Here is a 15,146-nt window from a genome sequence, read left to right on the forward strand (position 1 = left end):
TTTTTTTTTTGCATCAAATCTTTCGTCGCGTCACATATTTAGGACCATAAAAGATGTAAATAAGAGACGATAGGATAAAATTTATTGTTTAAACAACCCAAGTTTTATTTAGTTTCTTAATTTTGTATTTTTTAAAATAATTTATATGATTTATTTATTATTTTACTAATAATTTCATATTATTAATAATAAAATCTAAGCAAAAAAAACAAATAAATAAATAAATAAAGTTGAGAATTGAGATAAACATTAAATGATGAATTTTTTTTTCCTATTATCAAGGAGTTGAGCAAGTCCTACATCTCCAGCTCTCATCTCTCTCTCAAGTAAAACCCTAAATTACGATCTTCCCTCTTTCTCTTTCTCTTTCTGCAAATTTCTTCACATCTTCTCTTCTTTTTCTTCATTTCTTCATCACTGTCGATTCATTCTCTCTCTATTGGCCGGTCGATTCATTGTTCATACTTTCTCACTATCTCATCAAGGGCTTCTTATTTTCCCGCTCTTAAGATTTCGCTTTTCTCTCGCTTCATTTCACGTGATTTTCGGAACATTTCTTTGCTTAATTAAGGATTTAACTGAGGTATAACAAGCTGGCGGAAGTTGAGATTTCGTGATGGCGGATCCGCCAGACTCCCGCCTACTCTTAGTTCTTGATTACTCTTTAAGATTGCTATTCGAGTTTGAAAATCGTAACAGTGTGCAAAATAACGATACGGAAGTATGCTGACCGTGCTGCGTGTACACCTTCCTTCTGACATTCCGATAGTAGGCTGTGAGCTAACGCCTTATGTCTTGCTGCGTCGTCCTGACAAAACATTATGGGCCGATGATATCTCTGAATCCGCGTCACTCGACGGTTGCTTCTTGAGATACAAATGGTTCGTATAGTACTCTAATTTATGAACATTTTATTCATCTGTTTAGATTTGACTTGATTCACTTAGATTGTATTTTCTTGATTGGTTATGTTTTCTTGCTATGTTTGATGATTGCATAAAAAGATATGAGAATATACAGATAATGGTGAACAGCTTTAGTTCCTTATTTAAAATGATATTATTATTGGATTTTCTTTGCAGGTACCGAGTTCAAAGTGATAAGAAAATTTCAATTTGTAGTGTACATCCTTCTGAACAAGCCACCTTACAGTGTTTAGGATGTGTTAAGGTCAAGATACCAGTAGCCAAAAGTTACCATTGCACTGCTAAATGCTTTTCTGATGCATGGCAACATCACCGGGTTCTACACGAGCGTGCTGCAATTGCCGAGAGTGAAAATGGAGCTGAGGATGAAGAATTGTTTGGGCGTTTCAATAGTACAGGAGCTGCTGCTAGCTTATCTTCTTCCCAGTCTAATCCTAATTTGGCAATTGCTGCCACACCTGTATTCCCTGCAACAATTACCCAGAGGAATGGTGGGGAAACATGGTTTGAAGTTGGACGTTCTAAGACGTATACTCCAACAGCAGATGACATTGGTAATGTACTACAATTTGAATGCGTTGTAATAGAGGCAGAAACCAAACTTTCGGTTGGTCATGCAAGTACTTTACTGACATCTCGCGTCATACCAGCTCCAACCCCTACGCCACGTCGAATGGTCCCCGTGGTGGTCCATTTAGATAATGATGTCAGAATGTCGTCAACAGGAAATTTTACAGTGCTATCATATAATGTTTTATGTGATATGTATGCCACTAGTGATTCATACAGTTACTGTCCTTCGTGGGCTCTTTCATGGCCTTACCGCAAACAGAATTTGCTAAGGGAAATAGTTGGTTATGGTGCTGATATTGTTTGTCTGCAAGAGGTATGCAGGCTTTCTATTATTTGTTTAGACAATCTTTTTGCTCAAAAATCTTTTTAATATTAACTTGTGGTTAAAACTTGATTTCAAGCTCTAATGGGGGATGAATATAAGTTCGGAAATAGTATTTTGGAATTGGTTAGATACAGATTTTACTTGGCTTATATTCTGAATAAGTCAAATGGAATTATCTGCTCATTTTGAGAACTCTGGGATCTTCATTTCATCATATAGACATGAAAACTTGTCTACTCTCCTTAGTATACTCGGGTTCACAATGGTATCTTGTTTAGCATTTAATTTACCTGTGGAATTACCAATATCTGATTTATCTAAACATAAGGATCAGCTGCCAAAATGTTTGAACCACCGGCTAGTAACTTTGAGTTTTCCTGTTAGATTCAAAGCGACCACTTTGAAGAGTTTTTTGGACCTGAGCTGGACAAGCACGGTTACGAGGCTTTATATAAGAAAAAAACTGCAGAGGTTGGTTGACAACTTTATTTGGTAGATTTACTCTACTCCCTTCATCTGATATCATTAATGTATGAAATGTGTCTTACAGCTTATCAATGGGAATAGTGCTAGCATAGTTGATGGTTGTGCAACATTTTTCCGTAGGGGCAGATTTTCACATGTCAAGAAATACGAGGTTTTCTATCCTTTTACTAGGTCTTTTTTTTCCCCATGATATTGCCTCAACATCTAAAAGCTCCTTCATGTTTAGGTTGAATTTAATAAAGCTGCACAATCACTCACTGATGCTTTCATTCCTGCTCCTCAGAAGAAAATTTCACTTAATCGATTGGTGAAGGTGACTTTTTTTTATTCTTTTTTTTAGCTTATTTCAAAATCTGCTAGTTAATGATTCTTTGAAGTTTACGACGCTTTGTCTTCTTTACAGGACAATGTTGCGCTAATAGTTGTTCTTGAAGCAAAATTTAGTAATCTGGGGGTTGATAATCCTGGAAAACGCCAGCTTGTCTGTGTGGTAAGAAATAACTAGCTTGTTTTATGTTTCTTTCACTGTTGATAACACTATATAACTTTTGACAAAGCAGAAGTTAATAAGGAATCCTCAAAAGTTCTGTTTTCATCTCTGGTCTATACCAAATAATGACTCATCAGACACCCCATTGTTGGCATGAATATCTGCTGGAACATTGCCTTAGAATTAAAATGTTGATATCTGCAAAAAGTGGTGTTTTAATTGAGTATAATACGTCCTTCATGAATCCAAGACCTGGGGTCTTTTGGTTACAAATCTATATTCCTTAATTTTATTTAGTTGAAAGGGAATAAAACGTATTAAACATCTTATTATTATTGAGTATAGTTTGGGTCCCTTGTTCTTGTCTTGTGTCTGTTTTGATGTATTGGGGGTATTAACAGTTACTTGGATGTCTTATCGTGTGTTACTAACTGATGTTTTGGTACTAGGCAAATACTCATGTCAACGTTCATCAAGAGTTAAAGGATGTGAAGCTCTGGCAGGTTTTTGTTTAATACTAGTATTTATATTTTTTGTTTCCTGTCTTAATTTTCCGCGCGAAAAATATTTCTTATACGGTTCTCCACCTGAAGGTCCATACTCTCCTGAAAGGATTGGAAAAGATAGCTTCCAGTGCTGATATTCCCATGTTGGTCTGTGGGGATTTTAATGCTGTACCTGGAAGGTGTGTTATAATTATTATTATTATGACTTTATTTATTTAGATATTGTGATTATGATAAAGCATTTTCATTGTTTGTTAAATTAATTGCAGTTCTACTCATGCACTTCTTGCAACGGGAAAAGTCGATCCATCGCATCCTGATCTGGCAGTTGACCCTCTTGGAATCTTGCGACCTTCCAGCAAACTAACACATAACCTACCACTGGTAATGACTATTTTCCGAAGTTACTTACTAGTGTTATTAGATGTTATTTGAAATAAAAGAAAATGTGTGTGATACAGGTGAGTGCTTACTCAAGTTTTGCAAGGCCTGGAGTTGGTCCTGGCTTAGAGCAACACAGAAGAAGAATCGACGCCTCTACAAATGATCCTCTTTTTACAAACTGCACCAGGGATTTTATCGGCACTGTTGACTACATTTTCTATTCAGGTATGCTTAATATTATTTCCACGTCCTATTATCATATTATCATTGGAAATGATTTGATTGATTCTTACAGAATGTGTGTATTTTGACAGCTGATTGTTTGATGGTGGAATCTTTGTTGGAATTATTGGATGAAGATAGCTTGAGGAAAGATACCGCACTTCCTTCGCCCGAGTGGTCCTCTGATCATATAGCACTCATGGCTGAATTTCGCTGCAACCCGAAAAGACGAGGATGATAGTATTTGCTTGCTGGCTCTGGCTGGTTGGGTGGTATAATAATTCAATAATATTTTGTTTCTCCAGCAGGTCCCCCCATTGAATGTCAAAGGTAAACAAACAAAGATAAGTAAAACTGTAATAGACTGTCTTCTTTTTTACCATAAAAAAACAAAATGTATCATGTTGACATCATCCATCCATCATCTCTCTTGTAAAAAAAAGATTCTTAAGCAAGCAATTTCTCATTTTCTTTTTCCCTCATACAAAGAAACACAAACAAAAAATAGCAAAAATAATAATAATTCTTCTCTTTATTATTCAATTGTGAAGAAAAAAAAGTAGATTTCAAACATTTGCAATATACATTATTATTAGTATTAATCTTCTTCTTTCCAAATTCTACCTGTGACTCTTAACTTCAAGTCGTCCTCTTCTGAATCCTTGCCGGAGGAGAAGAACAAAGCGAGATTCCTCGTCATCAAAAGGCCGTCTTGACTGTCACGAACCTTTCCGTGACAGTCGCGTATGCTCCTCGGAACTCCTTCCCAGCTCAGCTTCCTCCCTTGCCCGCCAACTTCCAATAAATAGCTAAATTTCCTCGCTTCATTTTCTTCCCCCATGAATCTAAGAAATGCCATGTAAACCGGCGTCGAGCCTAACTGAAACGCCTCGAAATGTAGGCAGAACTGTCTCCCGAAACAGTTGAATACCTGAAACACAAAAGAAATTATTTGAAAATGTTGTTTCGTTTCCCTCCATATTGTTATGTTTCGGGTGGGTGGCTTACAGTCATCATCCAGGTTGCGTTTTCGACATCATTTGGATTTGATTTGACGTATCGATGGTTGAAGGTGGACCCGTCGTGGGTGTCTACCTTATGGTCGTCCTTGAGATGATTGACTAAGTAAGGGATATGACCTGTAACTGAACATTCTGAGCCGGCGTAGGGACAAGTGTAGGGACGGAAAGTGCAGTTATTATTTTCGTGATTAAGTTTAGTTCGGTATGGGACGATTTCGCGACATCCGAGCGCATTGAATCGGCAGGGGAGTTCTAACGATTCTGCAACTTTCTCGAGAGCTAAACACCGAATGTTTCCCAGTTCATGGCGACACTCTGGGCACCTGTTGTTCTGCACCCGGATTGTTTTGCAGTCTGAGCATAACGTATGACCGTTTGGACACTAAAAAAACAGAAAATCAAAGATCAATAATACAAAGCAAAACATTGAAGAAGTTTAATAATAAATAGTCTTTGTTCTAACCTGGTAAATTGGTGGGTACATAGAATTCTCGCAGATAGGACATTGAAGGAGTTGTTGCATTCTTTCTCCACTTCCATCAGAAGAAGAAGATTTTCCGATCATGAAATCAGTATTTCTTCTTATACATTTCGTGTTCTTCTGTACTTGTTTATCATAATAATAATTCATAAGAGACGAAGAGTACGATGACGACTCCACCATCATCTGATCTTCTTCTTCTCCGGCGGCAGTAGATCCAGGAGGAGCCATCATTCATTCAATCAAACAAATCCTGTCGCCTGCAAACAAGGATTTAAAATAGAGACAGACAGTTGTCCATGAACATGGCATAATTCAAGGAAAGACAAAACATTTCTCTCCCTTCAAGATTTCAACTTTGAAGGAACCCACCAGACAAAACAGAGATAGTTGTGGATTCCCAGGTTAGAAATTGTCTTACTCTCTGATCGAATCCAACAAAATCTGGGTTTTGATCTGCTGAAGAAGAAGAAGAAAACCCCAAAATTTGTATTGTCGAAGACCGGCCCTTAATAAATTATGAAATTAAATCGGATGCGTCTTCTTCTTTATCATCTTTATTATTATTATTATTATTATTATTATTGATCATGAATCTCTCTCACACACACATACAAACATTGAAGTCATTGGGAAAAGAGACTTCTTTCACCCTGGCAACAAATTCAAATTAATTGGAATATTTTATTTTTATTACTTTTTTTAAAAAATATTTTATTTTAACTATATTAATGTGTTTTATTGTAATATTTAAATTTGATGTTAATATTTTATTATTAATAAAATCAAGAAATATAATTTAAATTGATATTGAGAAACATTATTATAATTTAAACTAAAAATTAATTATGTCAGGCATGTCGTGATAGATAAATGATAAAATCTTAATTGAAAAGTGAGTGGTGGTGGACATGATAAATATTCTATCATTATTGTTGTTAATAATATATTATATAATTAAACCAGTTAATTATATTTTTTAAATTACTTTACTTATAAGAATAGTATGTTAAATCCCCTTCTCTAGCTGAGATGGAGCGTTATAAATATTGCGCATAAATAAATTGTTTAATGTATTTCGGGCTATGTGTATGATCGGCAAAGGATTAGCCGCATTCTAAAGAAAAAGCGAAACTCTATTTTAAAAGAATATGGAAAGTCAAAAATAAATAGTTTATAACTGTGTTTTATATATATGACATTTATCTACATAAACATTTTATATTTTTATTAAGTTGTATACCATATTTTTTAAATCTCGAGTTTACTCTTATAATTTTAAGATTTCATATCAGGTTAACGAGTTTAAAATAAACTATTAAATAGATAAACTATTACGATTCTAAATTTAGATAATTTTGATTTTACGATTTTATAAATAATTTTGATTTTACGATTTTATGTTTAAAAAACAAATTTATATTTAAAAATTAAAAAAAACTATTATTTATTTAAATAAATAAATTAATATAATTAATTTGGTAAGTTTAATTTTTGTATAGTGTTATTTACTCATTATTATTTTTTAATTAATTTTATATTTAAATATATAAAATTTTAAAATAAATACTTATAATATATATATAAATAATAATAACAATAATGTATCACTATTCTATTTTTAAATTAAATTCTTATAATTTCAAGTAAACTTTATGTTTTACGAGTTTATAATTGGCCAATAATTTTACGTTAACTCTCGATTATAGTGTGACATTTAGTCATTTTGTAGATCAACCTACCTCTAAAATATTGACTAGATCCTGGGTTCGAGTCTGTCAGACAATGATAAATTTTGCGTCTGATTAAATTGATTAAATGATTAAGTGTGTTTACAGTTTATGTATTTAACTGTTTTGATTAGTCCCACTATAAAGTAAAAAGCACACCACAACGTTCGAAATAAATATAGTAAGATAAAAATAAATAGTTTATAACTGTTTTAATATATGATATTTATCTACCTAAACATTTTATATTATTATTAAATTGTATCAAGTGTGACATTTAGTCCTTTTTTTAGACCAACCTACCTCCAAATTATTGACTAGATCCACCCAACCCCAAACAATAATGTGAGTGGGTCTTGATTGGTTTCTCTTCTTTTAGAATACTTATTATTAATTAAGTTCATTTGTTAATCCATCTATTAAGTCATTATAAGTTCTAACCATATTTTGGCTAATCTCGAACAATTCACCTTAACATAAGTGTTTTTGAATGTGACATAAAATATTATTAGAATGAAATTTAAGGTTTAATTTATGGATTTGATCCTCTTTAAATGTAATTATTTTACATTATATTTTGATTTGGACAGATTAGTGAATATTTGACCAAAATATAATATAATATATATACATATGTGGTTGTATATGATAAGGATATTTATGTTATTGTCATAAGGGTTTCTGATTATAAATAAAGTATAAACTATGCTTTCACAAGTGTTGAACATGTTTATTATTAAAATCATGAACTATTTAGCTTGTTTGTTTGGTGTGAGATTAATTTTTGTTTCAATCATACATTACCACCCATAATTCTTCAACAATTTAATGACTTTTCAATACACATTATAGAGATACTGCCAATTAATCCACCAATTATTTATTTATTTATTTTTTTCTGTATAAAAATAATATATAGTTTGAGTTTGAAAGTGTACTAAGAATGTTAATTTTAAGTTGAAGTAATACAAGTTACTTGTGAATCGAGCTATTTTTCTTGTCGAAAATAAAGTTGTTTAACAGTAAGTCGTATGTGTCATAAGTAGATGAAATCGACGACTCAACTATTTTTACATTGTCGGGGTGACTCGTATGTGGAGTCTTTTGTGCAATATGACTAAGATTAATTAGGTAATGCACGAATCTTTGTGTAATCGTTAAAAAATTTGGATAAAGACGATTTATATGTCAGACCTACATATTTGGTAACAATCCCACTTATTTTTTGATTAATTATTTAGTTAGAAAAATCTCGTCGAACCTTCAATGATCGTAATCACTTACTTATATGTATTATGTATGGAAAAATTAAAACAAAGAAAAAAGAAAGTTAATTAAGAAATAAATAGTTTAATTAACTTAAAAAAAATACAAACGACTTCTATGATTTAAAACGTAATTTTGATGATGTAGTTTGGATAAGACTAAGCTGTCTATATGTTTTGTGCAGGCACAAATCTAAAAGACGGTGCTACTTTAGACGCGGTTTGAAGTAGGCTGTCTTAGACGTCTTACGTAGTTAGACGGGGACATTTAACTCCTTTAAACGCGGTCTAAAGGGAAGCGTTGTTAGACGATGACATCTAACTCTTTTAGACGCGGTCTAAAAGGAAGCGTAGTTAGACGAGGACGTTTAACTATTTTAGACGCGGTCTAAAGGAAACGTAGTTAGACGACTTTAGACGCGGTCTAAAGAAAAACGTAGTTAGACGAGGTCGTCTAACTCCTTTAGACACGTTCTAAAGGATAACGTAATTAGACGAGGTCGTCTAACTGTTTTAGACGCGGTTTAAAGAAAATCTTAGTTAAACGAGGACGTCTAACTCTTTTAGACACGGTCTAAAGGGAAACGTAGTTAGACGAAAACGTCTAACTTCTTTAGACGTTGTCTAAAAAAGAACGTTTGATTTCTCGCTTTAACAGTTTTCTAAAGGAAACATCCGTCTAACCACGTTCATTTAGTCGTGTGCTCCTTCTGCTTTCAACAGTCTGACAAGCCAGTTAATCCTATCAAATGAATAAATGACACGTACGCGGATATCTCTCAATTGCATTTCCAGTACAAGACAAGATCAAGGATATTCGGCGCACTACTTGTTCTTTACGACCACGATCCAAATTCTTAAAGTCTGCTGTACTCTCGTACTATAGAAGGTCATCCAACGAACATATGCCACGTGTCTAGAAAAAATATTCGACCGTTAGTGTACTTCAACTATAAATAGAAGCCCAAGGACAACGGTCGAACGACTGGATAATCCATCAAACTGCTAAGGAAAAGCACCAAACAACTGAAGAACTAACTTGAAAACTTACTGACTTTTTGCTTCACTCAATTCTCTCAAGCAAAATCTCTTACTGTCTAACTGTGATTATTTTATAATACTGTCTTTTCTGTGAGAAACTTCAGCAATGTAAGTTAAACAGAGGTTGTTCTGTTCAACAGAGAGTTAGCTAGCTCAGTGAGTTGTATCTGATTCTAAGTCTTAGTGAATATCCTTCTGATGGTGGAAGAAGGGTGACGTAGAAGTTTTATCTCCTAACATCCATAAAACTCCTTATGTTATTTACTTTCTACCATTTACATTCAGTTGTCTAAAGCTTCAAATCCAACAAACAGTTCCGCACTTGAATTCGTTTCAAAAGTTTGTGAAGATTTGCGTAGAATAGAAACATATACTAATCTCTCAGATGATTATTATCGAATCGTTTATCGTAAGTTGTTCACAATAGTCATACCATAGTCTCTATTGGTAACACCGATCCCAACATATTATGCATACTATTTTTTATAAAAAGGTTAATGTATATTGAAAATGATAAAATTCGTTTAATCACAACGATAAAATATGACATGAAAAAAAGTTACTCAATTAGTTATTGTGCTCGTAAGTCTTCTAAAAATTTATTAACTCTCCGACGGATACAGACTCTATTATATTTTCGAAACGAAAATTAATGATATAAAAAAACGTGAAAAAAAGTACGGTCTCGTACGATGCTCTCGGATAAAAATATAAATAAAATTAATTTAATAAATAATAATAATATATATTCAATATTTAAAATTCTTAATAAATCACAAATAATATATTAAAACAAAAAATATAATTCTCTCATTTCACATTTTATTCACTTCGATAAACAACTTATCTTCTCACATGGTTGTACTTGTGTTTTGTTAAGTTGTAAATTCGAAATATAACTTTAGCATTTTAATTTTATTTTTAACTATTTTAAGTTTATGGGCGGGTCAACCTACAATCCGACCCAAGTATCCAAATTAACCACAGCTCTAGACCCGACAATCCAGACACTTTAAAAATTAAGCATCAATATATATATATATTAATTAGTTAAAAAGTTGAACTTATATTAATGTTAAAACGTCCCGTGTTCATCAAATTTGGTGTTAAATTTGAAATATAAAGTCTTACAAGTCTAATTGGTTAAAGGGTTGTATTTGTTTTGTTAGGTTGTAAGTTCGAAACATACCTCTAGCATTTTCAATTTTATTTTTAACCATTTTAAGTTTATGGGCGGGTCAACCCACAATCCGACTCAAGTATCCAAATTAATCACAACTTTCGACCCAGCAATCCGGACACTTTAAATATTAAGCATATTATATATATATAAATTTCTACAACGCTCAAATTTTTTTTGGAAAATCTACGACATGCTGGACAAAATGTATTTTTATTTAGTTTTTAATTTTTTATAACTTTACTTATTATTTTTATTTTATATTTTTAATTTAATATTTTATCGTTTTGCTTTTTTGATTTTTATATATTTTTCAATATAAATGAACAATTTTTATAAAAATAAACCTGAATTAAAGAAAATAACAAAAAATAATAATTACTAATTCATTTAATATCTCCTTGGAAAAAAAAGTTAGAAAAATATATTTCTTGACATTTAAATTTACATTACCTTAGTATACCTTACTTAAATGAAAAACAAAACTCATATATAATGCAATAATGACGAATATTTTAAGCTCTTGTAGTATTTAAAAAAACTTATACAATATAATTGGAAAAAAAAACTTCTACCTTTGAAAAAATACACATCATATATAGTTAAATAGAACAATTATACAGGTTATGACATTCTAATTATTCACTCTTTTCTTAAATATTTATATATTTAATTAACCCTAATTGAGAACACTTTACTCTTCTTTTACATTTATAAAATTTAAATCAAGCTAATAGTTACATAACCAATTAGTAATTATAATTTTGAGGAATTATTACGTTTTTTTCATACAATAAACTAATATTAATTTTTAATTTAAATATTTACAAAGAAATATGTGAAATTTACCAGGCCTTATTATCAAAAGTAAATATATTTTATAAAAGTTAAAATATACATAAAAACATATTTTAAATATATATACATAAAACATATTTTAAATAAATGTATATAAATAATGGTAATATTAATAAAGTCAAAGCAAGGGTCTTACTCACTTACCTACGTGGTATCTTGCTACCGTTCAAAGTAGTAGTTGATGATTTTACGTTACTTAACTCTTATCTTTGGAAATAATTATACACCCACATTCACATCTATATTTTAAAGTGTTTATTATTACTATTACGAATTATTTAAATCAAATATAAGAAACATGGTTCCAATGATTTTAACTTAAAACGTCTCAAATTAAAGTGAAAATTACGATAATAAAATCATACTAATTTTAAACTTTAAAACAATACTCTAAAACAAATAGTCTGAACCACGTTCATATTGATGGACTTAAATTTTCATCAACCATAATTGACTACTTTATAAATTTTAAAAACATTATTATTTTTATAGACATTTCTTCAATAGATCAAATACATTTTTTTTTATAAGTGGTGATAAAATGTATATTATCGATTTAGTTGATATGAATCAGATTTTACCGTAAAGTAATGTGAGTTAGGTGGTCACCTCAACGTCCTCCCATCTCACACGGACATCTAAAATCAGGAAAGTAAAAAAACTTAGGGCTTATTCTCTTTGGGTTTTTTTTTAAAAACCCAATCTAAATCAATTTTCCAATCAATCACCACTTAACAATCACATTACTTATTTCATTAATCAAAATATCAAAATACCCTCTATTTTAAATTATTATTTATTATTTTATTTATATATACCAATACCCTTTAAATCTTTTTATCAAAAATAATCATCACCTCCTCAAAATCATCACCAATCATTATTTTTTTCTCCCTCTAGATTTTTTAAATAACCCAAGAACAGGGCCTTAAAGTATAAATAATGTTTGATTCGTGAGTTCTTATATGTGTTGAAAAAAAAATTAGTTTCGTTCTTTAAATTTTTTTTTAATAATACAAACTTATTATATTTATTTAATAAAATATAAAACAAAAATAATAATAATTTTTTTTTTTCAGAAGGTTTGACCGAGTTTATCCATTTTTTATTACATTCTTTAAAATATATTGACATGTATAATAAACAACAAAATAAATTAAAGGTTGATTAATTATCTATATAAACTTAATTACTATAGGATATGATGTATATTCCTCTTGAGGTGAGGTGGATGGCCCTATCACCTAATGTTTGTATTAGTATTGGGCCAACCCTGACCCGTGACAAATCATGGGCTCGATTTTATGTGTCGTGAGTAAAATTTTACTCTAAAAAGATTTTAATAATTAAATTATTATTAAATTATTTTTAAATAAAATTAATCGTTAAGAAACATATAATAATATTAGACATTTATATAAATAAAAAATAAAATTTAACTGATCAACTTAATTCTCTAATATATATAACTTTATATATCTAATTACCATATTACCAAATATAAATATAATATATAATTTAAATATTAAGAAACCCTAATTCTTTCCCATCTTCATCTTCTGCTTGTGGCCTCACCTCTCTCAATCTACACCAGTGGAAATAAGGGTTTCACCCAGACAGTATTAACTATCCTTAAATCCTATAAAATTGTCGGTATTAGACTACATCCGACGGCATCAATATTCGTCGGCATTACCCTTGTCGGTAAAAGGGAAAAGTTATTTCGACAACATGCAAATTTTTGGTAAAGGATTCCAGAAACCATAGTGGTAGCTTGAAAACGGTCGGTAAAAGGGCAAAACCACAATTATAAGTAAAACCGTCGGAATTAATTTTTTTTATAAATAAAATAAATATTTTTTCTATTCATACAAAATATCAACAATACCCCCATACCAAAACATCAACAATATTAGATAACAGCTAAAATTAAATACTTAGTAGTATAATTAATTGATGTGATTTAGGAGAAAATAAATGATTTACATGTCAATTTTTCTCTAGCTTATGATTCAAATTATGTATGATATATATTTATGTAATTTTTATTTCTTATTTGTGGTCTCAAATAATAAGTATATAATTATATGAGGTGATAGAGATCAGTAAAACAAAAGAATAATCACATAATATATGAGGTGATTGGGAAAATTTTCTTAATGATGACATTCTTAGATATAATAAAGCAGTAAATACTAGGAACAAAAAAATCATCCGGAATTTTACCAAAATTTGATTAACATGAGTGTAATTCAGAGAAAATTTTTGAAGCTCGGTTACAAATAATTTAATTTTCTTCTTAGAGTCCCGAACCAGTTGAACTTTTCCCTTCTCTCCCAAGATTACAAATTTAATTTCTTTTTGAGAACCTACAAAAAGAGCCGAATCCAAACAGAAATGGTTCCAAAATAAGTAAATGTGTAGCATACAAGTAGCAGACCACCTACCTATTACTAAGAAGAATACCACCACAAAAACCTTTGTCTAAATAAACTGTGACAACGATGTCTTGACATCATACCTAACAAAAAAAAAATGCAGCAAAACAAAAATTTGTATAAGGAAAAATTACATAAATATACAAAACAGTAGACAAAATAATTGACGTTTTATCTCTAACTAACACCAAGTGGCGTTGTTTCACATACATAAAAAGTTTAATGGAATTACCATAAGTTAAATGCATCGAAAGTTTAATGGAAACAATCAGCAAAATTAGAAAAGCCGAGTAAAGATTAGCTAAATCTTCATATCATCTACAAACAAAGCTTCATCTTTCTTATAAGAAATCCAATTAATTATGTTTGCAGGGAATAAATAACCAACTGAACCATTCTTCCGGCGGAGAACACAATTATCTTATCCTTCGATGATAAAAGAGTAATCCCGAAAGTTTTGTACAAAAACTGTCGGTTATACTCTCCCGCTTAAAGGAAAACTTTCGGTGGTATGTGAATAATATTTTCGACAGTTTTAGGATAACTGTCGGGATATAAGCCTATCTTTCCACTAGTGCTACTATCCATTTTTCTATCTAAATCTATATTTATCTTTCTATCTCAATGGAATGATAAGAGTAATACAAACAGAGGGACAAACGTAAAGAACAATTAATCATGTCTCATTTTTTTTATAAACACAGTCAAAGTTTTCTGATTTTCGCAATTTTCTCGAGTTAATTGATTCATCTCGCGTTTGAATACCGATTTTACACTATAACAAGTTATTACCTTTCGTGACTTGTTTTCCTTAAGTTGAATCGTAAACTCGAACAAATTCACGAGTCAACTCGCGAGTTTGACAACATTTATGAGACTTTTATATATAGAATAAGAGTTTAATTTAAAAAAATATTAGTTATATATTATTATTATTATTTATATATAATTAATTATTTTATATTTAATAAATTTTAAAATTTTATATATTTAAATATAAAATTAATTAAATAATAATAATAAATAAATAATACTATAAAAAAAAATTATATTTACAAAATTAATTATATAAATTAATTTATTTGAATAATAATATTTTTTTTAATATATAAATATAATTTTTTTTTTCAAAATCGTAAAATCAAAATTATTTATAAAATCTTAAAATTGTGTAGTGTAAATTTAATATTATAAGAGTTACTTAAAATCAAACTTGTTA

At 30.3% G+C, this 15,146-nt stretch overlaps 2 protein-coding genes across 2 annotated transcripts; one reads left to right on the forward strand and one right to left on the reverse strand.

The window, feature by feature from the left end:
- Positions 1-279: 279 nt before the first annotated feature.
- LOC124937640 (carbon catabolite repressor protein 4 homolog 2-like) lies at positions 280-4,387 on the forward strand. The gene is made up of 11 exons (XM_047477935.1): positions 280-881; positions 1,083-1,812; positions 2,209-2,295; positions 2,375-2,461; positions 2,537-2,623; positions 2,714-2,800; positions 3,250-3,303; positions 3,394-3,485; positions 3,576-3,690; positions 3,768-3,915; positions 4,005-4,387. Exons 1-11 carry the CDS (start codon positions 724-726, stop codon positions 4,148-4,150), a joined length of 1,791 nt encoding a protein of 596 aa, XP_047333891.1. The 5' UTR covers positions 280-723; the 3' UTR covers positions 4,151-4,387.
- A 76-nt stretch (positions 4,388-4,463) lies between these two features.
- On the reverse strand, positions 4,464-5,674 carry LOC124937641 (putative E3 ubiquitin-protein ligase SINAT1). The gene is made up of 3 exons (XM_047477936.1): positions 5,398-5,674; positions 4,921-5,316; positions 4,464-4,843 (listed from the first exon to the last, which is right to left on the reverse strand). Exons 1-3 carry the CDS (start codon positions 5,647-5,649, stop codon positions 4,511-4,513), a joined length of 981 nt encoding a protein of 326 aa, XP_047333892.1. The 5' UTR covers positions 5,650-5,674; the 3' UTR covers positions 4,464-4,510.
- Positions 5,675-15,146: the final 9,472 nt, after the last annotated feature.

The sequence above is a fragment of the Impatiens glandulifera genome, chromosome 5 (assembly GCF_907164915.1).
Source record: "Impatiens glandulifera chromosome 5, dImpGla2.1, whole genome shotgun sequence".
Lineage (NCBI taxonomy): Eukaryota > Viridiplantae > Streptophyta > Magnoliopsida > Ericales > Balsaminaceae > Impatiens > Impatiens glandulifera.

What these genes read in the sequence shown, in the direction of transcription:
- LOC124937641 (XM_047477936.1), bottom strand. Translation starts at nt 5,649, where the DNA reads ATGATGGCTCCTCCTGGATCTACTGCCGCCGGAGAAGAAGAAGATCAG. An exon ending in TGTACCCACCAATTTACCAG is followed by an intron (nt 5,317 to 5,397) that starts GTTAGAACAAAG and finishes CTGTTTTTTTAG; the next exon opens with TGTCCAAACGGTCATACGTT. An exon ending in ACGCAACCTGGATGATGACT is followed by an intron (nt 4,844 to 4,920) that starts GTAAGCCACCCA and finishes TTTGTGTTTCAG; the next exon opens with GTATTCAACTGTTTCGGGAG.
- LOC124937640 (XM_047477935.1), top strand. Translation starts at nt 724, where the DNA reads ATGCTGACCGTGCTGCGTGTACACCTTCCTTCTGACATTCCGATAGTA. An exon ending in TGCTTCTTGAGATACAAATG is followed by an intron (nt 882 to 1,082) that starts GTTCGTATAGTA and finishes TTTTCTTTGCAG; the next exon opens with GTACCGAGTTCAAAGTGATA. An exon ending in CACATGTCAAGAAATACGAG is followed by an intron (nt 2,462 to 2,536) that starts GTTTTCTATCCT and finishes CTTCATGTTTAG; the next exon opens with GTTGAATTTAATAAAGCTGC.